This window comes from Drosophila pseudoobscura, chromosome X (genome assembly GCF_009870125.1).
Source record: "Drosophila pseudoobscura strain MV-25-SWS-2005 chromosome X, UCI_Dpse_MV25, whole genome shotgun sequence".
Classification (NCBI taxonomy): domain Eukaryota; kingdom Metazoa; phylum Arthropoda; class Insecta; order Diptera; family Drosophilidae; genus Drosophila; species Drosophila pseudoobscura.
In genome coordinates this window covers 47,836,953-47,861,456 of record NC_046683.1, presented here as the reverse complement: position 1 = coordinate 47,861,456, position 24,504 = coordinate 47,836,953, and the positions used below count along the sequence as shown (strand labels likewise).

Genomic DNA, 24,504 nt, shown 5'->3' with positions numbered 1-24,504 from the left:
GGAAAATGAGAGCTAAAGCGAACTAAAAAAGGCCAGCATGCATTCATAATAACAAATACTTATACCAATGACGAGAACGGCATGTAAGTATGACTAATTCAAGATGAGGAATGGAATTGGAGGTAGATATAATACGTTAGAGATAGCTATTCGATCTTCAAAGCGAAAGAATCTCATAGAAATCGTAACCAGTCTGAATTTACCCAGAAATACCTTTGATACTGAAACTTTTCAGATCTCTCACCCAAAGATCTTGAGTGCTTCCAAGAAAACCCCATGATTGGTGCTCTCTAAGCATGCGATCTTCCTTGGAACTCAGCTTTCTTTCAATTTAGGGCTTACAGTTTGTCTGATCTAACAAATCAAGGGGAATCAATGGAAATCGAATGAAACTCTAGCTGCAGCACAAATATTTAGACCACAAGAAAGAGATCTTTTATGTTTCATGGCTCTTATCGTTTGCCCAAAAGCCGGAAATTGTAGAGTGCACGAATAATTTATGCGATTTGATACGAGAGACGGGAGACCGAGTGGTGCCCGATGGCCTCGACTGCTTAGCATTTAAATGGTGGTCACATTTCCGTCCTCAAAGGTCTTCGTGGGGCCCCCGCCACGGGGAGAGAGTGATTGAAATAGTCTTGAAATAGGAGGTACACAATCTTCGAGTGCGATTCGAAGAGTGCCAAAGAGTTGAACTTATTAACATTTAATTCGAAATCAAAGTACGAGTACGGCTCTGGCCACTGGGCACGGCCCCAAGTCAAACTCATTACGAATGCATGTGCATTGTGTCCTGGTCCTGGTCCTGGTCTTGGTCTTGGTCTGGCCTTTGTCGGCAAAGCGGAAGGTGACAGAAGTTGGCAGGTGACCAGGTAGTAGCCAGGGTCCCCCAAAGACATTCATTCATTAGCATTTCCAATGGGTTCGGCTACGGCTTCGGCTACGGGACACTAGTCTCTGGCACTCTCTAATGAAATTTAAACAGCTCTCAGCCGGGATCAACTCTTTCTCTTTGCCTTTCGCCTGCCCCGGGGTTCAATAGGTCGTCAGATTGTCTGGGCTTTGGCTTTCGACGGTGCCCCGCTGGCAGAATTCGTCGTTTTATGGTCTTATGCAAATGCCGCCAGAGTACGACCGAACAAAGGAATTATTTAATTTACACTCCCCCCCCCCCCCCAGAACAGGGCTTGGGGATCGCCTGGGCTGTGCTGGGGACTGTGCCCCTTCGCAGACACTTTACTCGATTCGCATTATAATTTACACGCATGTTAGGCGCTCGTCTTTTGATGGCATTTCTTGTGGTTTTTACATAAATATCATTCCCCTTTTTTTTTGTCGTTTGGGGAACTCCTTTGTCTGGGTCTCACAAAAGGGGGGGATTGTTGGGGATTTGTTGTTTGTGCCGTGAAAGAAAAGTTGTGAAAAATTGTTATTGATTGGAGGCGATGCTGGGCGATCTTTATGATCTTTTGGGAAGCTTAAGAAACTAACACCTTCTGTGGCACAGGGTGGGGGGAGGGGGGGCTTCGTTTTAATGGATCTCTCACCCAACACAACAAAAGTTGGCTTAAATGAGCTGCGAGACCGGTGGACCTACGGCTATCATCAGCTGCCTGATGTCGTCCTGTGACACATCAAAATAATCCTCGACAGCTTAATTATGTACGCTCCTGCATCGTCCTGTCTGCGCGAACAATAACCCAAGAGCAAACACATCCTTTCTTTCATTGTATGGCCACAGTCCATGTGTGTGTGTGTGTGTGTGTGTGTGTGCTCCGAACCCAACGGAATGAAAGGATTTATGCGCAAAATGCCACCCGCTAGTGCCCGGAATACGGCCCAAAAAAAAAAACCGTCGGAGGTTGGGCGTTGGATATTATGAATTTTCACAACGCTCGGCTGAGTGGCTTAAACGTCCTGGTAATTATTTGCCAGCAGCACAATGAGGACACACATGCACGGGTCGGGGGCGGGGGCGGGGTCTGGGTCTGGGCAGGGGAAAAAAAATGCCTTAAATGACAACAATTTTCACTGGCGGCCACAACTTTTAATGAGAAAAATTACCGCGTGAAGAACGAGCTGTGGTTTCTGCGGCACAACGAGACACAAAAATGCAAATAATTCTTATCATTCGGGACTGTCAAATATCACACCCGAGCAGAGTAGCAGAGGAGCAGAAGAGCCGCAGTGCCGCAGGCGAGGGGGGGGGGGGGCCTAACACCTCTCGCCGCGCATCCTCTTATCAACCGGGGGGTGATAAAAACAAATTGCCGGGATCTCAGGACCAACAGCATCGCATGAGGTGTCTCTTATCACCAACCAAATACGAGGACTGTCTGCATACATCTGGGTCTGGGGATGGGGCTGGGTTTTCGGGCTGGGTTCTTGGATTCGGGGATTCGTGGGTGTTTGCTGCGTAGGTGTTGGACAAATGTTTGACGAAGATTTACAGAGACGGAGCGGAGCGGAAGTTTTCTTTCTCCTTCCTGCTGCCTCCGGCTGGCGGGCTGGCGGCGTGTGTTAAGTGTTCTTTCCAGCTAATCCCAAGTGTGATAATTTTCTGTGTGTGACATTGACATTGTGCGCACAGTGTGTGTGTCTTGGCTGGAGATAAGTTTCGGGTAACATATGTTGCCAATGATTACACCGAGTCTGAGGCTGAGTCTGAGGCTGATGGATGTCGAAGGGAAGCCCCCAGAGCCCTAGTTGTTACCGCATCTAATGTGTGGGTAAGGTGTGGGCCAAAGTTTTGAAACCTGCCTGGAATGAACTATGACTGGAGTCTGCATTACCAACCACATTAATCTGTTGGCAATGTCAAAGGCAATCTGCATCGAGCTAAAAAGACGTTAATAATCGAAAGACATCCCATTCGTTAGGGGCTGGTTCGATGGCGGCGTTATCACCTTTTAGGGACACACACACAACCCAGGAGGTCCTGCAGGACTCGTTAAAATATCATTCGTTTGCCCTTTCATTAGCAAAGCTGTGATAATTTTTACCCAGAAGACGCCGAAGAAAGAGGCAGAGAGAGGCAGAATGGCGTCGGCGAATGGAACTGATCTCATCTGATCTGGTTTAAATATTACAGTGGCTGCTGGCGGCAGTTCAAAAGGATCCGCCGGCCAGAGAGAGAGAGACAGAGAGAGATAGAGAGAGGGGCGCTGCCCTACAACACATTTTGATTAAGCATGAAGTCGTGTCGGTCCTAGGTCTATGGGTATCTCGCTCCCTTTTGTTTTTTTCCGCATTAAAATTCTTAATTTATTTCAGTCCGAGCATCGGTTGAACTTGAGCAAACAGTGTGCTCAAGTGCAGAGCCGCATTAGGCACAGTCATTCCCATCCCAGCCCCGAAACCATTCCCCGAATCATGCTCTCCAACTCGGAGATCATTCTCTATGGTTCTGGATATGTGGGATATCTGCGATATCTGGGTGTGAAGTGCGGCACATTTGCCGTTCAAAGGTGTGGGCCCGATGCGTGAAGTGGGCGTGCCGGCGCCCTCTCTGCCACACGGTGGAACACAGGGGAACACTTGTGATTGTGCAATAAAAATGCGGCAAGGGCATTGCAAATCGTTCGCACAGCCACAGCTGTGGCCCATTCGATTCGCTTTTCATTTTCGATTATTTATTTATGTTTCCTTGGCAAGTTCTTTGGGAAGGTGCCAAGTCATCCGGCGATCGCTCAATTTGCCAAGCATCTGACGCCAGATGGCGCCCGGGCTAATGCCTAACAAGACAATAACAGATTTCTTGTAAATGATGCCCTCGTAAAACTGAGACGCCGGGGCGAGAGTCGCCCCCATATCGAAAGCATTTCCCCCGAATTCTAAGGAAATATTTCCGATTTAATTAAAATTCCTATACCCCTGGGGGATCTGTGCGGGGGGGGTGTGGGGTGTGGCTTGTCAAAGGAAAACCTGGCTTGAATGCCACAGCCATGAAAAGCCCAGACAAATGTTTGCCCAAGCCCGTGCTCGAGATGACGGAAGACGGAAGGCAAACTGAATGCCAATGACAAATTTATGTATAAACTTTAGCGCTAAAGTGCCACTAACTAACCTCTTTACACACACACCCGCACACACACACACACAGGAAGGACCCGTGCATTCCCTTGAGAAGAGATGAGTGCAATGGCACGGCGCCTCGATGTGGACTTTATGAATGGGGCAGCAGGAGAGGCTCTGAATAGATGCACCTCGGGCAGGGACCCACAATGAGCACTCCCCACGTTGATTACTATTAAAAGAGCGCGGCCTTATGAAAGGGGCCTCTAGTCCTGAGGGGTGGGAGGGGGTTGGGGGATGGAGGGGGCTCTGTGAGTGGGTGAAAAGCTTCTGACAATGTCAATGTGCCTCCGCTGCGCAGCTTTTAATGATTTATTTGAGAAAATTTACACGTGAGCGCCGGGGACAAGGAGGAGGGGGTGGAGAAGGAGGAGGGGCAGAGGCAGGGGGAGGTGAAAACAAACACTAGCACAGACGCGGGCAAACAGAAGATGAATGGAAATGAAACCCGCATGAGGCACACATGGTAGGGGCAACATATGCCAGGCAGGCAGGCAGGGAGGAGGAGGAGGAGGAGGGTGTGGGGCTGGGACTGGGTGTGGGACTGGCATCCTGCTGAATTAAGTTGCCAGACCATGAAATGCTTTGGCACGTACGTAGCGCCAATTTCGCGAAGCTTTTTGCATAAACAAAAGGTATCCCTGGTGCGGGGGGGCGGGGGGGGGGGGGCACTGGAGTTGCCCTTGCTATCTACCCTTCTCCATCGCCATCGCCATCGCCATCTCCATCTTTTTGTATGTTATTTCAGTTACAATTCGCGAGTTTTTCATATTCCTTTAACGATTTATCATGCGAAAATTGTCTGGGGCCCAAAGCCGCGCTCACTTTGCATATGGCCAGCCCCACACACACACACACACACACACACACACACACACACATACATATATGTACAGTGGTTCACACCGAAAACCGCCCTCCCAGAATTCATGGCTCGATGGTGGAGCTCCTGGGGGCTACCACTGTGCAAACGTTTACTATTATTGTTTTACCACCTGCGGGTGTTTTTTTTTTTTTTTGTCAGCCAGCCCAGTTTTTTGGCTCGTTTTGCACTACGTAAATTTAGTCACGTTGTTTAAATAATAAACTGCAGTTCACAGAGGAAATTATGCAAAGGCAAGGAAAAAGATTTAGTGTCTGAGAGCCACAATCAGAGACAATGGCCAAAGTTATGATGACAATGTGCATACGTCATGGTCTCAGGGGGGTTCAGGGGGTCTGAGAGGGGTCTCTGGGGGGCTCAGGGGGGTCTCAGAGGGGTCTCAGGGGGGTTCAGGGGGTCTGAGAGGGGTCTCAGGGGGCTCAGGGGGGTCTCAGAGGGGTCTCAGGGGGTCTCAGGGGGTCTCAGGGGGTCTCAGGGAGGTCTGAGAGGGGTCTCAGGGGGTGTGGGCTACCGTCCCACGGTCTTGATTTGGTTTATTTCAACCAAAACCACCTGAAACTGATTCCACAGATATGTAGATACAGATACAACTCAATCAGTGGCAGGTTAAGGGGTGGTGGGGGGGGAGAGGAAAAATAACCACAATTAATTATTGTTTATCGCTAAACAAATATCTTTTAATTAGCATGAAATATACGGAATATCCGATAAGATCTTTGTAATTTGATGGCTCCCCGAAAAGAGTGGGGTGGGGGGGAAAGTGCCATCAAAAGTAATTTGGTATTGAGCGATAAACCACCTAATGGTCCACCGATGATGAGCTGAAATGGTTTGACTTTTTTCCAGAGTAGAGTGAACTTTATCCCCCCCTTACCCCCTTTCACTAGAGTGGATTTGCATTCCCTTCAGGTACAACAATTTGTTACATTGTGTGGACCAAGAATTATTACAGAGCATAAATTCCAGGAGCCAACCCCGACCCCCTCCCCCGCCCGGAGGTTACCAAAAATAGCAAAAAGCCAGGCCATATACAGAGAGGGAGAGGGAGAGAGGGAGGGAGAGGGAGAGCATCCTCCTTGGTCTCACATTAAGGCCATAAAATAGTTGTCGCTGCCAGCCATCGCAGTCATCGGATAAGCATCTGGCCCCCGCTTTTTGGGGGGCTGGCCTCTGATCACTTCGTTAAGCTGCATGTTCCTACAAATTGTGTTCCAAAGAAAGGCAATGAAACTACAAAATGATTGTCCTCTAGCCAAAGGCAGGGGGGTCAAAGGTAATCACAGCACAACATGAAATGTTGTGAAAGGTGCCTCTCGAGGGGATCCCGTATGATCTTGTTCGCAGAGTCGCAGACACATTCATTCCAGTGTCCGTCCGGGGGCTCCTGTCAAAATATATTCCTCTCCGGCACGCTTATCAGAGTCTTGTCATCACAGAAACACAGGCACAGGCCGAGAGACGACGACCTACAAGTGCCTCTCCAGTCTGGGAACTGGAAATGGGAACTTCATTAGAGAAAGTCCCCTCCCAAGAGACCGGGGGACCCTTGTGCTACTAATTTTTAGTAGCTTTGTCTTTTGTCAAAGCTAATTAGTACGTAAAGGCATTAACAATGCAGTCCAGCCCCCAGCACAGTGATGAATATATGACTGAACCCGAAACCCAAACTCCGACTCGAACTCCGACTCGAACCCCGAGCTGCATTTCGAGCTGTGAAAAGCATATTTTGTTCGGTTTCCCCAAGTCATTATGACATTGGCATTAGCATAATACGCGTATTATATGCGTATTAATTACAGCGCAGACATTTGCATTTAAACGCCTATTTGTTGGCCAGGCACAAGGGAGCCCGAACGGAGATGGTGCTGGTGGTGGTGGGTCCCGGTAGCCGAAGCTCGAGCTGTAATTATTGAATTAGAAGACAATAGACCCTAAACAGGGAGCAGCGCTGGAGACCACAAGACCAGAAGACCCGAAGACCACCCGAGCGTAGAGAAAAAACCACCCAAAGATGCTACCAGACGAACAAAAAGAGTTATTATGTTTGGATATTTGCATAAATTTCACGGCCCAAAACAAATGAATTGAACCCGAGAGGAAGTCAGCAAGTTCTCAGATTGTTTGGGGAAGCTGAGAGAATCTTAATGTAATCTTTAGAGCTATACCTAGGACCTATACTTGAGTTGGACTTGGAATCAGCGCAGCATTTTCAGGAACTCGCTGCCCAAATGATGGACATCGCTAAAGTGCTGCAGCAATGATTTGGGGCACCTCTGGAATACCTGATCACAATCAGTGCCGGCTTCGCCGAGGCGCTCCGCCTGCAGATAATCATTGTCCGAATGCTCCGACAGGGGATCCACAGAGCTGGAGGGTCTGCAAGGAAAGAGGGGTACAGGGAGGGCACCAGGGAGTCAATAGAGAACTTACGTGAGCAGAATGTGGAGCAGCTCGCCCAGCAGGCCATTCCTTTCATCGAACGGAGCCGCCGCACTCTCGCAGATGCTCTTCAGTACGCACTCGCGGCCAGTGAGGTTCATTCGAATGGCCAGGGCCTGGAAGGCCTCGTATACCGACCAGCGATAGGTGGCCAGGGCCTGGACATTCTCCTCCATATACCACGAGGACACGCCCAGCTCTTCGTCCGTTTTCTGCATGATCTTCTGAAAGATGGTGGCGTTCGCCGGCAGTCTGCGGGCAGTGATGTCATGGACCTCCTTGATCCTCAACTGTTTGGCCGAATAGGGCAAATAGTACTGCGCCTTGAACACATAGCCCGTGAGCACAGATTCTATCACGAGGTCCTCCACGGGTATGCCAAAGCCAACGATCATCTGTGAGGTGAGTAGGTGAGTGATATTTCCCTGGATCGATCGGGTATGTCTGGTCGCTTACTTGCATTCTTGTGGGGTTGGCTCGCGGAAAGATCAGCGGCAGCCAACGGGCCTTGCGCACCAGGAGCTCGCTCTCTGTGTGCTGGCTGTGGGTGCCACCATTGCCGCACACATACAGGACACCCACAACCACTAGAAATACCGAACAGATGGTGTACATTCTGGGATCCTTGGCAGCCGAGCGTAGACCTCACAGCAGCAAAGGCAAACTGTGACTAGACGCGGGACTGGCGAATCTTTTTCACTTTAATAACCAAACGAACGAATCGAGCTTCTTACTTTCTTTGATTGGAAAAACGAAAGTGCCACTGGACACTGGACACTGAACAATGTGGAACACTTGAGTCACGATCTAGACGCCATTGATCTGACCAATATATGGGACGTCACTGTGGCCCCAGAGAACTACACGTTCTGCCAATTAGCACCCGAGCCGTGGAGCTCCACATTTGGTCTCTTTGTTTCTAATCTGCGTTTCCAAGAAGAACACTGAACGAACGTTTTGGTTTTGGTTTTGGCTTAGACTTTTGGTTTATTACCCTCAAAACAAGACCTTATTCAAGTTGTGGTGGAGCTCGCTGAAGTGCTGCAGCAGGCTGAGGCGGCACTCCTTGAACACCCGATCGCAGCCGGCGCCGGACTGGCCCATCTTCTCAGCATAGTAGTACTCGTTATCCGCATGCTCCGACAGCTTGTCCACCGAAGAGGAGGGACTGTAAGGCAGGGAAAGCCCCGATTATAATGGGTTCTGGCTGCAGCCCGCCCTCTACGACACTTACGACAGCAGAATGTGAAAGAGATCGGCCAGGAGGCCGTTGGCAAAGTGGAAGGGCTCCTCGGCGGCCTCGCAAATGCTCTTGAGGACACAGATCCTGCCCTGATAGCCGAGGCGATCGGCCAGACCCTCCAGTCCCTTGTAGACAGTCCAGCGGTAGCTGCTCAGCACCCTGTTCGTTCTGGTCAGGATCTTCCTGGTGCTCTTGCCCAGCTCGTCCACCCCGACCAGGAAGTTCTCGAACATGGGCCTCCGCTGCTTGCGCGCCCCGGTGACGCCTGGCGTCGCCACCTGCGTGATGGGCAGGGCTGTGGGTGTCCTCAAATCGTCCGGCGTGACGGGCAGCCAGTACTCCACTTTGAGGACATAGCCCGTGGTCACGGCCTCATAGTTGAGATCCTCCAAGGGCAAGCCAATGCCGCCAATGAACTGTAATCAATAGAATTAGATCGGAATCGGTATCGGTATCGGTATCGGGATGAGCTCTACGAACCATGACACGTGTGGGCGATGTTGTGGGAAAGATCAGCCAGGGTATGGGCGATCTCTTGCTCCGCTCGTGCTTCGAAAGGCTGCCCAGGGGGGCCAAGGCCATGGCCATGTGCAGCATGTGGCAGAGGCAGAGGAGGCCGCCCACCGTAACGGTAGCTATTCTGTATTTCATTTGATTTCTTTTATATTTTTTTTGTATTTTTTCTTCTTTGATTTTCCTAGAGCGATTCCCCCAGGGCGTTGTTACTGCCAGCTCTGGCAGGTCGATACTAAATAGTGTTCTTGATGTTCTTTTTCTAACTCACGAATTTTCTTTTTGATTTCGCAATAAAACGGCTCGATCCCAGAGCTAGAAGCCATCTACTTTCTCGAGAGAAGAAGAATGTTACACATTCTATCAATTAGCACCTCTCCGATTGTGGGTCTCAGAGATATAGAGACTTTCAGAGACGTTGAGAGACGTCCAGAGACGGGGTCATGTGGTAACTGTGTAAATCTTGCACATTCCGGTTTGGTTTTAGCCGCCGTTTCTCACTCGTTCGGGGGAGGGGGAGTCCGAGCTGCCATTTCTGACGCCCATTTCTTTGGACTTTTGTGCAACGTTCAATTTGCAACTGCCGCCTAGTTCCCCGAGAGCTTGCCGCAAGATGGGTTCGTCGCGCCGGCTGCTTTGCTTGGGTCTCCTGATGGTCCTCGCTGCGAGGCTCTCGCAGGGCTTTCTCTTCTTTCCGCGCCAGGGATCGTTTGGGGTAAGGCAAGTGCAGTCTCGCGACCGAATTAACCACTGACTTGTCCGCAGTTGCTGGCTGCTGTGGCCATACCCTTGGACTTGTCGCCCAAAAACGTGTACATGGCCTTCAACTTTGAGTCGAACTATGCGCTGCCCTCGAACGACTCCTACAACCAGTGGATCGATAGGGTGAGTGGAGCCGCCAAGGCAGTGGGCTTTGAGACAGCAGCTTTGACACTTCTTTCAGTGGGATCTGGACGATCACTTCCTCGGGGTGCCCGGGAATGTGACACCGATCAATGCCCGGGATGGAGGCGCCTCCGACAACGATGACAACGAGGTGAGACGCCGCTCGATGCGATCCCCGCCGCCGTTCAGGCGCCACGACTTCTATCGGAGCATTATCAACTACCTGACCCACTACGGGTACAATGGCTCCTCCTGCCTGCTGCGAGCCATTTGCGAGGTCAACGAATCGCCTCTGGATGCCCACAATGGGGTGCTGGGCAGCCTATTCCAGATTCTATTCATGTGAGTTTCCGTTGGCCGTTGGCCGTTGCCTCTGACCCACCGTGGGGTCGCCGCTAATCACCTTTCGGTTCATCCTCTGCCCCGCCAGGCCGACGACGAGTGCCGCAGAGCGGCAACTGCAGCACGTGGACGAGCTCTATGAGGCCTCCGATGCGGGCACGCGCGGCCTGGGCTGCTCCAAATACGTGTCCCACTGTGGCCACAGTTTGCTCGACCTGATAAGCACTGTGGTGTTGTGAATAATGAATAATAACAAACTAAAAAGTCTACGTGTGAAGCTAAAGCCAGCCCATACGATGTAGAACGAACTTTATTCCAGCTTAAAGATGTGAAGAGTAATCAATAAAGTTCCTTAAAATGTGAACCCCAGTCCCCCGTCCTGTCTGATGTTGCCTCCTGCGGCGTGAAATGTTTTAATTTCGCTTAAAGCGCTTAAAGACGACGACGACGAGGACGACGACGCAGTGCCCCTGCCACAAAGCAGATGATGAGCTCAGAAAAAAAAGAAAGAAAAGGAGTCCTAAGCTGGCCGCATGGATATGGTCTGGGTTCGGTGTTGCGGGGTCTCGGTTTTGAGGTTTGCTTAATGTTGGACATGTGTTGAGAGTCCCTGCTTTATATTTTGAGATGCCGATTCTGTTCTGTTCTTTCCGCTCCGCTCCGCTCCTTTCTTGGGCCTCTTTGATCGCTTTTTCCGCTCCTTTTGTGCGAATTGTACTCCCCTCCGGCCTTTGTCTGGTTCGGGTCCGTGTTTTGTGGTCTGCGGCTCTTCAGGAGCCTGTCTCTCAACAATGCCCGTTGGTGAGAGGAGTCTCTTTCATTTTTTTGTTTTTTCGTTTTTTTGTTTTTTCTTTCTTGTTGTTTATTTGTTTGTTTGTTTGCTATTTCTTTGATTCGATTTGCCGCCTTTAGGGAGCCTTTCGTCGCTGTCCGCTCATCCGTCCGTGCGGAGATGGTGAGAGCGAATTACGCCTTCTTTGATTTTGGCAATCCATTGAAATCATAATTAGAAGACAAATGATTCGGTTCCATTCGGTTCCACTCCTTTCTTGAGCTCCACGAACAATGCCAAGGCATCGAAGCTGAAGTGCTTATGCACGCCAGAGTTTTGAGTAAGGTCTACAGAAACTTGAGCACTAATAAGCTAGGGCGAGGTGGAAGGGGAAGGGGAAAATATCTTGAAAGAGTAGAGGAACTCATGTTGGGGGTACTCCCCGAGGAGGCCAGGAGACAAAAGTCGGGGTTTAAGGCAAGCTTCGCCCGCAAGCTGGTCCGCCAACTCTCCTTCGGGTCTTATTTTACGCTTAGCTCTGCGGAGAGCGCTTTGACGCCAGGTTTGATGCGAGAGAGAGAGGAACGAAGCTTGCTGTTGTCTTGAACCAAATAGGACCCGAAAAGAGAGCGCGTTGCATGAGCCTGCTAAAGAGCCGTGGGGATGGTGAGAGCAAGCTCGTCGCTAGCTCGCTCTTAGAGAGCTCTCAGAGAGCGGTTACGCGGGATCGGTAACAGGCTGTTAGATCTAGATCTCCATACGTCTTCTATTTTAAACATTTCTGATCCTGCTAATCCGTCTTGCCATATCTACCCATCAAAGATCCTTAACAGCTCTCGAATGGCTCACTCATCAAAAGTGATCCATCTCTTCCGCCATAAATATCACTCTCGTATCTATATGACCCCTCCATGCCAGCCCAGCTAGTTCTGGTTGTGTCTCATCTTCTGTACATCTCAATTGCTGTGGGGATGGATCATAAACCTCACGCACACACCCATCAAATGTGATCCATCTCATCGAGATACCAGATTCCAGATTCCAACAGTTTTATGAGGTTTCTCCTCTGCTCTTTTCGTCACTTGAACATGGGAGGATGTCAAACGTTGTCTCCTCCACTGATTTACGGCCAGGGCGAGTTGTCAGTTCATTTGGTCTGTTTTTAAACTTGGCATTGACATTGGCTCCATAACATTTTAATAGGGTGCTGGCAGGTGCTAAGGAGGTTCTTTCCTGTCGCTTCCTGTTGCGGTTAGTCCCAGCCGCAGTCTAGGGGGAATTGGCTCTGGTTTTGGTTTCCCTTTTGCCGTTGTCGTTGCCTTTGGGGGCTGGTACAAATTGATTTGTAATTAGTTGCAGTTGCAGTCAACAATGTGATTATCTCGGCATTTGGCATGGGCTCTCGACCACAAAAAGGAGCCTGGAGCCTCCAGGGTGGAGGTGGAGCCGCGGCAGCTAGGGGGGCGGAGTGCGGAGTGCGGAGTGCGGGTCTAGGGTTACACAGATGTGCGCAGGCGTGGCCCAGGCCTCAGCCACTTGAGGCTCGGCTGTGCATAAATTACATACACATATCCAGGCAATTGACAGCTCCCTTAAGTAGTCATCTATCCATGACACATGGAGTGGATGGCTGGAGTGGTTGGGAGGGCTCTCAGTGTTGTAAACGCATCTGTGGCCAGGGATCCTGTGGACAGCCGATCCTCTGCCATGTGTCAGCAACTGTGGCCATCCATAGCCGTTGACAGTCGTCGGGGTCGGGTTTGGGTTCGGTTTTTGTGGTGTAAATCAATGAATGGTATTTTGTCAACCATTTTGCGGTTTCCATTTAATGAATACTTTGTGTCCCGTCCTGTCCTGTCCTGTCCCTGTGCTGTGCTCTGTTTTGTTGTTTTTTTTTTCCACTCTTAGAGCAGTTATTAAATTAGAGCTTAATCCACTTTGGACACGGCTCTGTGCACATTAATTGAATTCATAAATGAGCGAGCAGTTCTATGATATTTATAAATTAACTAATTACCGCATCATTCGATTGTTCTCTCTCTCTCAACAATTGGATTAAATTCATAATGCAAACTGGCAGTTAAAACACCGCATTTAATAATAGCATTTAACAAAAAATCAACCAAGTTTCAGCATTTGCCAGCTTGGGGATTTTCGGTTTATTTTAATTAACTTAATAAAATGCATTTTGATGAGGTTTATGGCATATATGTACTATTCGATTATGTTGGAAATTTGTAATCGCATTAACTGGAGTTCTACCGAATGAATTTTTAATGCCACGACTGCCTTTGAGAGTTTTCCCCAATTTCCCAGTTCTTAATGAAGAACTGAGCGAGTTCTCCCATGAATTTTGTGATTAGTTTCAACTGGCTAAACACACAGTATCCTAATAACCATTTCGAATTGATGGGAAGACCAGAATCATTAGCTGCAAGGTTCATCAACACCTTTTTTATATATTTTTTTTTTTGCTATGGCTAAAGGCATCCCCGTGTCAGTGTCAGCGTCGGCGTCATCATTCATATTCATTGTGGGTTATTCATATGAATAATGTCAAACAATTTCATTGCATCAGGTTAAAGGGCAACCCCAGAGCTGGGGGCTGCATTTTGATCGATTGCAGGCCAAAAGCTGAAACTACTTTGACATTAATTGACTACCAAATATGCACAAGCGCATGAAATTATGGAAAATCTTATTAAAGTCAACCCAACACAGCCCCCAGCCCCAGGCCCGAGCTCGAGCCCACAAAAAGTAGACTTTTACTCGTCCAAAGTTCATAAATGCTAATGTGCCCCGGAGCCGTGACGATGATTGATGGTCTCTCAGACGCCGGGCGAAGGAAGTGCCACAGAATGCGCAAAATTATGCGGCCAGCGACAGCGAACCAGGATCAATCCTTGATGAAATGTATACACATTTCGGATTTATGCCCGCCTAATGCTCCTATTTAAGCCAATTTAATCCCTAACCGGCTTAGGACCTTACGATCTGGGATTAGGCCATGTTGCAACATCTTTTTCGCCAAAGATTTAGTTGTTATGCGGTGGCAAATATTTGGCCCAAGGGATTTCTGTTTGTAGGCGGTGTTCCTCTAATGATCTTTGCCGAAAAAGGAAATCACATTTTCCAGTTCCTGGGAAAGTAAAACAGAGAGAGGAGGACCGGCCGTGTCTTTTGTCCTGGGTCCCTTCTTCAACTCTTATCGCGGTGGCCTCCGGCACGTGTCCTGCGGCAGACAGTAGACTGTCCGCCCACTGCCTGGCTTTTTTTTTTTGGGTGGGTTTTTTCCCCCCATATGTTTATTGTAGTCCGCATCGCATAATTTTTCACTCGCTCGTTTGCTTGGGTTATTTTTTACCATATTTTTCCCCCCATATATGTGTGTGTGTGTGTGCTGATAAATTTGCTTAGATTATTATCCTGTATCCTGGTGGATCCTGGTGTGCGGTCTGCTTTGCTTGCTCGCTGTTATCTCCCTGTCGTAATTAGTCTCGAGCTTGTTTGCGCCGCATTTACACAAAATGCTTTGCCAGGCGCCTCACGCACCCAGTGCCAGTGTCCGTAACCGGACAGATAGATGGGCTAGCCCGGGTCCGTGTGGTATTTTGTCTAGGCAAATTGCTTGGGCATTCTCGTTTTGTTCGGCTGAAGTCAGCTACAGCTACAGGAATACTTGAGGTTCGTATAGATAACCCAAGACATACGGCCCTCAGAGAGAGAGATAGAGAGAGAGAGAGAGAGAGTGTGCAGAGGTCCCACCTACGTCAAACTTACAACCTTTTAGCATAAATTTCTCCAGTCAGGCACGACAGGAAGTCGCCGGCAAACGCTCCTCAACGCCCTCAACCTCAACCTCAACCGCAGCCGCAATTTCCATTAGCAGCCTAGGAGAAGCGTCATATGTGGATGGTCCCCAAGAACATTTGACATTTTAAGGAGCGCCAAGTGAGTTGCAGGATCGCAGGTAAAATGTAAAGGTAAAAGCCCCCAGACAGAGCGCCACCCGCCTCGCCCCTGGATATGTCAACTGTTTTTAGCACGCACAATTTGAGGGAAAGGCAAACACAAACACAAACATAAACACAAACACAAACGAGGGCACAAAGGGCAGGGAAATACATATTCTCCAAGGTAACATGAATATATAACCGATGGACTCGAGCGTTAAACACACATCAGAGAGATTGGCAGGAAGGCAGGCAGTACCTGCTCCAGTTCTCTCCGCCCCCCCCTAGAACCCTGCCCACACCTGTGGGAAGAGCTCGAATTACAAATGCAATGTTGAAATAGAAATTAAATGCCGGGGAAAACCGCATTTTAGACAAATGCCAAAGCGAGAATATCAGCTTTCAGGAGCAGGAGACAGGAGACAGCATCCCCTCCCCGCCCCGAGCCGAAGCAGACCAGAAGCAGGTATCCTCTGAATCAACCACAACATATACACCTACTTCCTCTGCACTCAATTGACACCCGAGAAGTTTGCCAAAAATGGGAACCAAAAAAAAAAAAAGAAACGTAGGGAGCGGTACAAGGATTCCGACCACAATGCCAAGGAAGTGGCGGCCCGCAACAGGAACCAGCCCGAAGACCGAGTTGGCCCAGAGGAAACGCGATCGAAATGATAGATAGGAAGTAAGTCCCTTCCTTGCTATTGATTTCGAATGCGATTTGCGATTTGCTATACGATTTTGTCAAAGGCAAAACCCAAATTGAGTGCACAAAGCGGCTCGGCCAAAATGTTAACTGAAGATTGATCTCCATTCCAGGGACTCGGGGAGGCCGCAATCCAACCTCAACTACGGCTACCGCTCTTCCGAGTAAACTCACAAATCAAACGCTGCTTTCTGGACAGTCCACATTAATAACGCCTCAGTAGAGGCAACCGACAATGGACCCAGGACACGGGGCCCAGGACACGGGAGCCAGGACCCCTACCCGCACCAGCAGCAGCAAATGCTTTTCAATAAAAGTTTCCCAAATCGATGCCGACAAAGGATGAGGAGTGGCCTACAGAACAATTGGCCCAACAAAAGGAGCGCACAATTACAGTGCACATTTGATTGCCGAATGTAGAGGAGACTCCTGCTCTGTCACCACGGGCCACAGGAGTCCCCACGACAGAGCGGCAGAGACGGAGTCCGGGCCAAGAGTCGGAACAATTAGTCCACGCCCTCGAGAGCTGTTCTTACACCTGGTAATTGCTCCGCAAAAACTTCTTGTAATTTTTCTTTAACGAATCTCAAATGACTTTTCGACCCTTTTGTGCTGTCCGACCCCGCTCCGTCCCATCCCATCCCCGTAACGTCCTGGCCATTGTTGACCGCATCTCCCGTGGACGCCTGTGGCTCGCACTTTGGGTTTTCCAGCTGCGGCCTGGGCAAGTGTGAAGACTCGTAAAAATCAGCTTACTTTATTAAAACTGCAGCGGCGACATTTATGGCATTGATCTACAAAATGTTCATTCTTCTTGTTGGTCCACTGATTGGCCCTGGAATTGGTCCTTGATGATTAATGCATAGTCCCCCCACCCCTCCCAACCCCAACCCCGACCAGACGCTTCTGCAAAACTCTGTTTCTATTGCCGCATTGTGCATCTGTAGGCGTTGGTATGGGTCTCCTTTCAGATCTTTTGTCCTTGAGACCAGAGCACCTTTGGGTATCCTTAATTCTTTTACAATTGACCGGGAGATGACTTTGACAGAAGATATATTCTTTGGCAGCAGCTGAAAGTGATTCCAGGGAACTTCTTCTGGCCGTTTTCTGTTGTTCTGTTTTTCTTATGACGGCTTTCCCACGCAAGCTTGGGGGCCCTACTTAACTTTCCTTTTTCTTAATGAATTTCCACCGCCACATATTTCCAGCTCTGTTTTTTTGGGTCAAACTGGGGTATACCCTGTAATAAGTAAGGGTACAACTTATTGATGGATTTTCAATAAGCCCCCCCCCGCCGCCGCGACGCACCGAGAATCACTTTAGTTGATGACAAGCCTCATTATGGACGGACGGAGTCCAGCGGGTCCGCTTTCGCAAAGAGCCCAATTAGAGAGTGCAAGATGAGTTTTAAATTGAATTTAAAATGCATCAGACTGTTTACCGTAATAATATCGACACATTTATGGAACGATCCAGACTCCTCGACTCCCTCGAGGGCCCAGGCGCAGGCGCATTGCACTTCGGTCCTGGTCCAGCTTGAGGTCCAGGTGCTATACCTTAATGAGCTTTTGTTTCTGACATTCAGGGCCCGGCGGCTGCTCTTCCACCTATCTGTATCTGTATCTGTCTTCATCGGTTCTTCGGACGGGTTTAAATAAATTTTAAGCCAGGCGGATTTCGGTTTACTCCTTCGAAACGGGGGGACAGATGTTTCAGTTTTGCTTTTTTCAAGCTTTATGCGTCTTTTTTTTGCTGCCTCGCTCTCCCTCTCTCTGTCTATCTCTCCCTCTCTCTGTCTTTCTCGTGCCGACTGAGTTAACTGATATTATGGATGCTTTATTATTGTGTGTGCTGTGTGCTGTGTACCTGTGCCACCGCCACCGCCTCCACCGATGCCCGGCCGGTGTGTATTCCTGCATCTGTTATCCTGACAGCAGGACTCTTCCGCACCAGCACCACCGCCCGCGCCCGCTCCCGCTCCCGCACGCTGGGGAGGTAATCGATCTCATGTGGTTTATTTACATCCGTTATGGAAATTCACTTTTCGCTCGCTCTGCTTTTGTTTTATGAATTGGCTTTGTAGTGCCTTCGTCCTTCGTCCCTGGTCCTTCGTGCCGATACCCCCGCTGCTTGTATTGATGACAATTGCAGTTTTTGGCATGCAGCTGGACACATTTACATCCGCTGTGTGTGCGCCCCTCTTTTAACAACAGATTTTTTTGTCGCTCTTCTCTTCTCTTCCCTCTCTTTCCCTCTCGCTCGCTCTTTGTTATTCTTTTTTGTGGAACCACCAGAGTATATACGGATTCACTCTTTTTCATTTTATTTGCAGGCAGGCGGAAATGAAATACTTTTCCCAGTGCTTTAATATTTTAGTTTGGCAAATAATGTCCGGATCGGATAGCGAATAGATATTTTGGTGAGCCCTACTGGTCCTACTACCACAGGTATTTTTCGGCTAAAGACATTTCAGATAATTCATTCTTTATGGTATATTACGTGGAAACTTCTTTTATCTTTACACAGAAGTTCTCACAATGGTTCTCACACTGCCGTTCTCAACCCCGCGCTCATCTAAATGTAAATATAAATGTAAGTCATTTAATGGCGAACAGCATTTATGTAATCTTGAGACATTCAAATACATGCATGTATGTTTTATGGAGCACAACGCGGATATCAAGGAGGATATCAAATTGTATCTACGAGTCCAATTTAATTATAAGCCACGCAAGGCTCATCAAAGTTTCAGCGGCGACTGTTGCCGGTGCTGCAGGTGCAAATGCAGAACCTTCCATCGCCTGACCAGTCGCCAGTCGCCAGTCGCCAGTCGTCAGCGATCCGAGAGCTCATTTTCGGTTCCACATTATTATTATCCACGCTTTGAGCCAGAGCGCTAAGTCCGGTTCGGGTTCGCGTTCAGGTTCGGCTTCGGGTTCGGGGCTGCGACTGGGGACTGCCGACCGCGGACTGTGGACTGTGGACTGCCGACTGTGGACTGTGGACTGCGGACAGCGGACTTTGGACTGCGGACCGCTCTACAATTCATTTGCAAAGCGTATCCAAAAATGTTGATGGGATTATTATATGTTGTTGATCTCGGGACTGCGACTGCGACTGGGACGGGGGGGGGACTGGGCACTTCGAACTGCAGGTGGAATCTCTCAAGGCAGGTCTTTATCTTTTTAATGTTGTGGATTGCTTTGTGTTTCCCCCCTGGTTTTTTGTTTTTTTTTGGTCGGTTTTAAGCATTAATTTATGTATTAAAAATTAGAAATCCGTGTGGACAGGTGAATCTTTCCCCCCGGTCGAAATGTATAATAATCTTGAGGAAAGAACAGGTATGTGGGGGATATTGAATGAAAACCTTTCCCAGAGCGAATCGTGTACCGTGTACAGTTCTCGCTATTTATCCTTTGAATATTTTCACATTTCCCATTTGAAAAGAAAGAAAAAAAACCAAACAGCGGATAACTGAATACCCGAATACATTCCGTTGCCGTCTAAATCCTAGCTCATTGTCATTCATCATATAAATCAAAATTCACACCGAGACAGGACATGGGCCTCCGACTGAACCATGAACCAGGAACCAGGAACCAAAGCATTCGATTGTATGCAAAAAAATACGGCAAAACAATAATGAAAATGGATTCGAATGGAGTGAAATGCCGCAGGTGGCCGCAAACAGTCGGCCGGCCGGCCGGCCGGCCTCTGTCCCGTTTGTAGTCGTCGTTCGCTTTTCAAGTGTTTGCCTTTGCAGTTGGACAAATTTACATGCGCGCCTCGCACACAATGAGGACGGCGGCTGACCATGCCGACCGAACGGGATGTTGGCCAGGGCCTGGCCATTGCCAGGATGGGGCGACTGCAGGTAGCCAGTGGCACCGCATCGTACACGGTAGAGAGGAGAGTGGAGAGAGGAGAGAGGAGAAAGGAGAGCGGAGAGCGGACAGCTACTACATACTACTATCTGGAATGTCCGACACTGGGACACACGTCGATATTCAAATAGTGCCTCGACCGACCAGCTGAAGGCATCCCAGCAAATACACACACACACACACACACATATATCTGGCTGTGTGGCCGTGTGTGGCTGTGTGTGGCTGTGTGTGGCTCTCTGTACGGGTACATCATTTAAATGATGGAAAAATGTAAAGGGATGTTGGGTCGGGTCGTGTGATTTCCGCTTTGGACATTGCTTTATCCTTTGTGAGTGCGAAAGTGCGTGAAAGGTGTCCGTTCCCTTTGTTGAAAATATTTTAATTAAATGGACTGAGTTAAGCCCTGTGGGTAGCCGGAGGGAGGTAGGTAGGGAGACGGATCGGTCCGCTGCAATGGCAAATCAATCAATTCCAGGCAAATGCGGTCAAAATGCAATGCTCCATTAAATAAACCATAAAATGAAAACCAGACCAACAACAAAAAAAAAAAAACAATTTCTTTGTAGTGGGCCATGCAGATTCCAGCCAGGGTTTAAGGTTGAAGTGAGTTTTTAAGAGCCTTTTCGATTGCACAATTTGCCAAGTGCTGCTGCTATTCCCCGCAATTTGTTTGCCATTTCGAAAGCGCTTACGTTATGACAGTTGATCAAGTGAGACGTTACGTTGAAAGCATGGCCAAGCGGTTGCAGACCCTTCGATACCCTACCCACCTGATACGTATCCCGGGCATGGGTCAAATAGATTTTGATGCATCCCCGATGAATGCAAATCTGAACCAATGGACACTTCCACGTAATTGAAGAAGAGTGCCTGCCAGTTGGGGCTAGGTGTGCACAATATTCCAAATGCCTGCTATCAAATGCTCCTTTTCAACACTCGCACTAAAATTGCATATCAAAAGGGCCACGCCCAGTCCCCTCGGACTCCCCCACAGTGAGTGCAAAAATGCATTTGCATGCATTGCTGAACAAGCAGGGAGAGGACACTTGAATTTTTCGCAGCCAAACTAAAAACGCAAAACGTTCAAAAAACGACAAAAGAGCATCAGGGCAGAGCCCGTCGGTGTGGTGGGGTTGGGGTGGGGTGGGGCTTCTGTCACCTGTTTTTGCCGAGAGATGAGCAAGGGTGCTGTGCCGTGCCGTGCCGGAGAGAGGGTACGTGGCGGCTCATTTGCATGCGATTGAAAAGCGCGGAATCAAAGTGCATAGAAAGGAAAAACAACAAGCAATTGGCAATGGATTTTCCTGCGTTTGAGTGTGGTATGTGTGAGTGTGAGTGTGAGTGCGGGATGCTGGCTAATTAAAAGCACATCAAAAGCGCACAGAATTTGCATAGCAAACGAAACGAAACGAAACGAAACGCGAAAATTAAATAGAAATTGTTAGTTGCACTTTTTCCTTTTCGTTTCGTTTCCTCAAAGCTTGCTGCCAATGCCAAAAATAAAAAGTTTCTCATGAATAGCTGTCGTGGGTTTGTCGAGGAACACGCGGCAGGGACAGATCGTCCAATAAATGTCAGCGGAACAAACTTTGTTCGCCAACTATTTTTATAATTAAACAAACTGATTGTGATAAGTAGGAAACTGAATGCAAAACTTATTTCAATGGCCCACTGCAAGGTCTGAGCGTAATTAGGAAAACGTCAAAGTTCTCAATCGCTTTTTTTTCAGCCCAAGGCCTTGAGACATCATCTCGACTCGGCCGCCAGTTGGCCTTTGACAGCCCTAGCGACACACTCATAAGTTTCTGTACAGTCATTGGCATACATATGTATGGCTTTAATTGAGTTATATACAACTATTTTTAAACTATCAACTAAACTATGCTACAGGTTTGCTTGTGCTGGCACTTGTGCTGGTTGCTGCTGCCGCTGCCGCCTGCGAGGCGTGATGCTTGGCCACAGCCTCCTGGGCCTTGCTCAGTTGAATGTAACCTTCGTGGGCCCGGGATCGCAGCTCACTCTCCACGCTCTTGTTGACCGACTTGGAAATGACTGCCTTGATTTTCTGTGTCTCATTGAACTTGCCCTTCTTCGCCTGGATGGGTGCATCTGTAAGCGAAACAATTGATGCACAATGCACTGGGCAGCAGGCCACTTGTTGCTACTCACTGGATCGTCGTGTGAATGCGGCTTGCTTTTGCTTCTTCTTTGCCATCGCCGCTGGCATTTTGGCTTTCTTGAATTTCCCCTGTGGCATCTTTAAATGTGTTGTTTTTTTATATATTGTATTTATAAAACGAAAATAATTCGCAGCACGTTGTTTTGGTTCGTTGTTAGTGTGGCCGTTCGCTGAGAAATCGATAACTTTTGCGGGCTGCCAACTTGGCTCACTGCCCGAACAGCTGTTTGTAGCAAATGAGCGCGCACATTTGAACATCTCAGCAATAGTTTCCAAACTTTGAGCCGCCTCTAATTGAATTTGCAGAAACATTTCAGATATTCGTATTTTGGGCCGTAGTTTTTTGTTTATTTTCGATTGCAGGCTCGCTTAATTATAACTTGAATTATTTAACATATATTTTGTTTGCATACTGCTTGCTTTAAACTAATAAACTAAATACAAGGGGGGTTACATTCAATGCCAAACTTAAGTTGTTCGCAATAATCGTTTTTTAACAAGAAATGAGTAACATTTAAAAGCGCTGAATAATTTGTTTATATGCCAGTTAAATGGGATTCATTATCCTTGTATGTGTGTGTGAGTGTGTGTGTGTGTGTGTGTATATGTATATATATATTTATAAATATTGTATTTCCGTTTAGTTCTCTTCGATTTTCTTACTTTTGTTGTTGTCTTTGCTCACTTGGTGATTAAACAGAATTTTTAACGTTCATAATTTTCTTTTTTTTTATAAAAATTGTTTTACAAAAATCATTATTTATACTCATATATGTATGCGCGTGTGTGTGTGTGTGTGTGTGTGAGTGTGTGTATGTTTTGGGCTTGTATATGTGTATAAATAAAACAATTAACTGCTCAATTTGGCAACAATAATGCCAGTTACAATTAAACCTATTATCACAGCAATCACTAAAAGGATCAGAATCTTGCGACGATAGCTCTGACGACTTCTAGCCGCCTTTGCCAGCTCCGAATGTCCGTCCTCCACATTGGTGGCGGTCTGCTCAATACTGTTCTCAATGAAATCTAGCCAGTCAATGAAAATTGTTAGAATTGCATCAGTTAGAATCAAGGCTTTGCACTCTGTGTTGGCCACTCACCCATTTGCTCGCCCTGCTCGTGCACGAGTCCACTCAGCTTGGTGAATATCTGGTTGACGTCGATGATATCAGACTCGATCTGCTCCACTTGACGATGCCGCTCGACCAGCATGTCGTGCTCCTGCTGCAGACCAGCCTGCTCCTGGCGCTGCTGCTGGAGTAGCTCGGCTCGGGCAGATACCTCCGCCTCGTGCTCGGAGCCCAGGGCCTGTTGGTAGCTCTGTCGCATAGCGGATGAGATCCGTCTCTGCAAGTTGGAGTACTTCTCGACCACGCTATGGAACTCGCGCGTCAGCTTCTCCAGCTGGAGCTTCTGCTGGCGATCGCCGTGCCTGACGACGCCCTGCAGGCGTTGCAGGTCCACGGTGATGGTCTGAATCTTGGCGTTCGTCTTCGTATTGATGCTGTGCACTTTGTCCCGCAGCGTCGGCAGATCTTTGGGCGTGCCAATCAGCTTCAGTTGCTTCTCCAGCTGCTTGGTGCTGCTGAGCACGGCCGTTATGTTGTGCCCAATGTCCTCGCTGAGGGACATGAACTCTGTGGGACTGAAGCCAGAGGAGCCGCCTGGAGCGGCGAAGCTCACTTCGGGCGTGATACTCTCTGCAGTGGCCCCGTAATCGCGGTGCGGGGCACCACCACCCGTTGGATTGTTCAAGGCCTGGGACATGACTGCTCTGCTGCTGCTGCTGCTGCTTCTGTTGCTGCTTTTGCTGCTGTTCTGTGTTCTGTGTTCGCTGGGCTGGCTGGATGACGCGACTGTGCGGCTATGTGGAGTATTAGATAGTTGAAAATGGGGCGACAAATAAACCCGCAGACGGTTCACGTTGCCTCGCTCTGCATTACACAAACAAACAAACGGACAAACAGACAAATCCCTACAAATGATTCACATATGAAGAAGTGCTCGTTGCTTTTGTTGTTCTTTCCACACACGAACTTATCAACATATGATGTGTAGGCATTGGTCTGTGTGAGTGTGTGTATCGGTGGGGCCACTCGCACGCACACACACAGCCACACGGGTGCGGGTTAGTAAGCAGACGGAGAATAGCAACAGCTTTCCTATGGTTTCCGCCTGGCAGCAAGATTTAGTTACCTAGGATTTACTTCGAAGCGAGTTTTCTTTTCTTCTTTTCTGCCTCCCCAATTGTCAATCTACAAAGCAGTGTGTACAATGTACAAATACTGAAATCGATAAAACTTATTTCTCAGCTGATTTTTAGCTCGATAACTGAAATCGATAGAGCTTATTTCCCAGCTGATGTGTAGCTCGATAAAAAAATTCAAAAATCCACAAAAAGGACTTTTACGTTCCTTTTCCTCTTTTTTCTTACTCATACATGCACACATGAGCTGAGCACATTGGGGGTGCTCCACCCCCGTGCACGTGCCGATTGCTGCGATCCAGGCAGGCCTCCGTTTTGGACCTGTAGAGGCCCAATCAGACCCGAGTCCTCGATTCGCTACACGTAGGAGCCACTTCAACATGCATCCTATCCTTCCTCTTTAGTGTGACAAAACAACA

At 48.4% G+C, this 24,504-nt stretch overlaps 5 protein-coding genes across 6 annotated transcripts; 1 reads left to right on the top strand and 4 right to left on the bottom strand.

Annotated features, from left to right (window-relative positions):
* Positions 1–7,032: 7,032 nt before the first annotated feature.
* On the bottom strand, positions 7,033–8,205 carry LOC26532408 (uncharacterized). The gene is made up of 3 exons (XM_015187447.2): positions 7,853–8,205; positions 7,388–7,791; positions 7,033–7,333 (listed from the first exon to the last, which is right to left on the bottom strand). The coding sequence occupies exons 1-3, from the start codon at positions 8,009–8,011 to the stop codon at positions 7,153–7,155; spliced, it is 744 nt and encodes a 247-aa protein (XP_015042933.2). The 5' UTR covers positions 8,012–8,205; the 3' UTR covers positions 7,033–7,152.
* Positions 8,206–8,358: 153 nt separating this feature from the next.
* On the bottom strand, positions 8,359–9,756 carry LOC4813888 (uncharacterized). The gene is made up of 3 exons (XM_001353553.4): positions 9,120–9,756; positions 8,631–9,055; positions 8,359–8,564 (listed from the first exon to the last, which is right to left on the bottom strand). The coding sequence occupies exons 1-3, from the start codon at positions 9,288–9,290 to the stop codon at positions 8,393–8,395; spliced, it is 768 nt and encodes a 255-aa protein (XP_001353589.3). The 5' UTR covers positions 9,291–9,756; the 3' UTR covers positions 8,359–8,392.
* On the top strand, positions 9,754–10,743 carry LOC4813887 (uncharacterized). The gene is made up of 4 exons (XM_001353552.4): positions 9,754–9,867; positions 9,918–10,037; positions 10,096–10,379; positions 10,468–10,743. Exons 1-4 carry the CDS (start codon positions 9,766–9,768, stop codon positions 10,616–10,618), a joined length of 657 nt encoding a protein of 218 aa, XP_001353588.3. The 5' UTR covers positions 9,754–9,765; the 3' UTR covers positions 10,619–10,743.
* A 10,775-nt stretch (positions 10,744–21,518) lies between these two features.
* On the bottom strand, positions 21,519–22,084 carry LOC4813563 (uncharacterized). Its single transcript, XM_001353551.4, has 2 exons — positions 21,867–22,084; positions 21,519–21,806 (listed from the first exon to the last, which is right to left on the bottom strand). The coding sequence occupies exons 1-2, from the start codon at positions 21,952–21,954 to the stop codon at positions 21,577–21,579; spliced, it is 318 nt and encodes a 105-aa protein (XP_001353587.2). The 5' UTR covers positions 21,955–22,084; the 3' UTR covers positions 21,519–21,576.
* A 118-nt stretch (positions 22,085–22,202) lies between these two features.
* On the bottom strand, positions 22,203–24,200 carry Syx13 (syntaxin 13). Of its 2 annotated transcripts, none has more exons than XM_015187445.2 (3): positions 24,076–24,200; positions 22,980–23,743; positions 22,203–22,905 (listed from the first exon to the last, which is right to left on the bottom strand). In XM_015187445.2, the coding sequence occupies exons 2-3, from the start codon at positions 23,644–23,646 to the stop codon at positions 22,727–22,729; spliced, it is 846 nt and encodes a 281-aa protein (XP_015042931.1). In that variant the 5' UTR covers positions 23,647–23,743; positions 24,076–24,200; the 3' UTR covers positions 22,203–22,726. The 2 variants fall into 2 exon arrangements, with proteins under 2 accessions (XP_015042931.1, XP_015042932.1); XM_015187446.2 differs by having other exon boundaries at positions 24,087–24,200.
* Between the last annotated feature and the right edge of the window lie 304 nt (positions 24,201–24,504).

What these genes read in the sequence shown, in the direction of transcription:
- LOC26532408 (XM_015187447.2), bottom strand. Translation starts at nt 8,011, where the DNA reads ATGTACACCATCTGTTCGGTATTTCTAGTGGTTGTGGGTGTCCTGTAT. An exon ending in CCAACCCCACAAGAATGCAA is followed by an intron (nt 7,792 to 7,852) that starts GTAAGCGACCAG and finishes CTCACCTCACAG; the next exon opens with ATGATCGTTGGCTTTGGCAT. An exon ending in CTGCTCCACATTCTGCTCAC is followed by an intron (nt 7,334 to 7,387) that starts GTAAGTTCTCTA and finishes CTTTCCTTGCAG; the next exon opens with ACCCTCCAGCTCTGTGGATC.
- LOC4813888 (XM_001353553.4), bottom strand. Translation starts at nt 9,290, where the DNA reads ATGAAATACAGAATAGCTACCGTTACGGTGGGCGGCCTCCTCTGCCTC. An exon ending in CATCGCCCACACGTGTCATG is followed by an intron (nt 9,056 to 9,119) that starts GTTCGTAGAGCT and finishes TATTGATTACAG; the next exon opens with TTCATTGGCGGCATTGGCTT. An exon ending in CTCTTTCACATTCTGCTGTC is followed by an intron (nt 8,565 to 8,630) that starts GTAAGTGTCGTA and finishes CCTGCCTTACAG; the next exon opens with TCCCTCCTCTTCGGTGGACA.
- LOC4813887 (XM_001353552.4), top strand. Translation starts at nt 9,766, where the DNA reads ATGGGTTCGTCGCGCCGGCTGCTTTGCTTGGGTCTCCTGATGGTCCTC. An exon ending in ACAACCAGTGGATCGATAGG is followed by an intron (nt 10,038 to 10,095) that starts GTGAGTGGAGCC and finishes CACTTCTTTCAG; the next exon opens with TGGGATCTGGACGATCACTT. An exon ending in CTATTCCAGATTCTATTCAT is followed by an intron (nt 10,380 to 10,467) that starts GTGAGTTTCCGT and finishes CTGCCCCGCCAG; the next exon opens with GCCGACGACGAGTGCCGCAG.
- LOC4813563 (XM_001353551.4), bottom strand. Translation starts at nt 21,954, where the DNA reads ATGCCACAGGGGAAATTCAAGAAAGCCAAAATGCCAGCGGCGATGGCA. An exon ending in CGCATTCACACGACGATCCA is followed by an intron (nt 21,807 to 21,866) that starts GTGAGTAGCAAC and finishes TTTCGCTTACAG; the next exon opens with ATGCACCCATCCAGGCGAAG.
- Syx13 (XM_015187445.2), bottom strand. Translation starts at nt 23,646, where the DNA reads ATGTCCCAGGCCTTGAACAATCCAACGGGTGGTGGTGCCCCGCACCGC. An exon ending in CGAGCAGGGCGAGCAAATGG is followed by an intron (nt 22,906 to 22,979) that starts GTGAGTGGCCAA and finishes TTGACTGGCTAG; the next exon opens with ATTTCATTGAGAACAGTATT.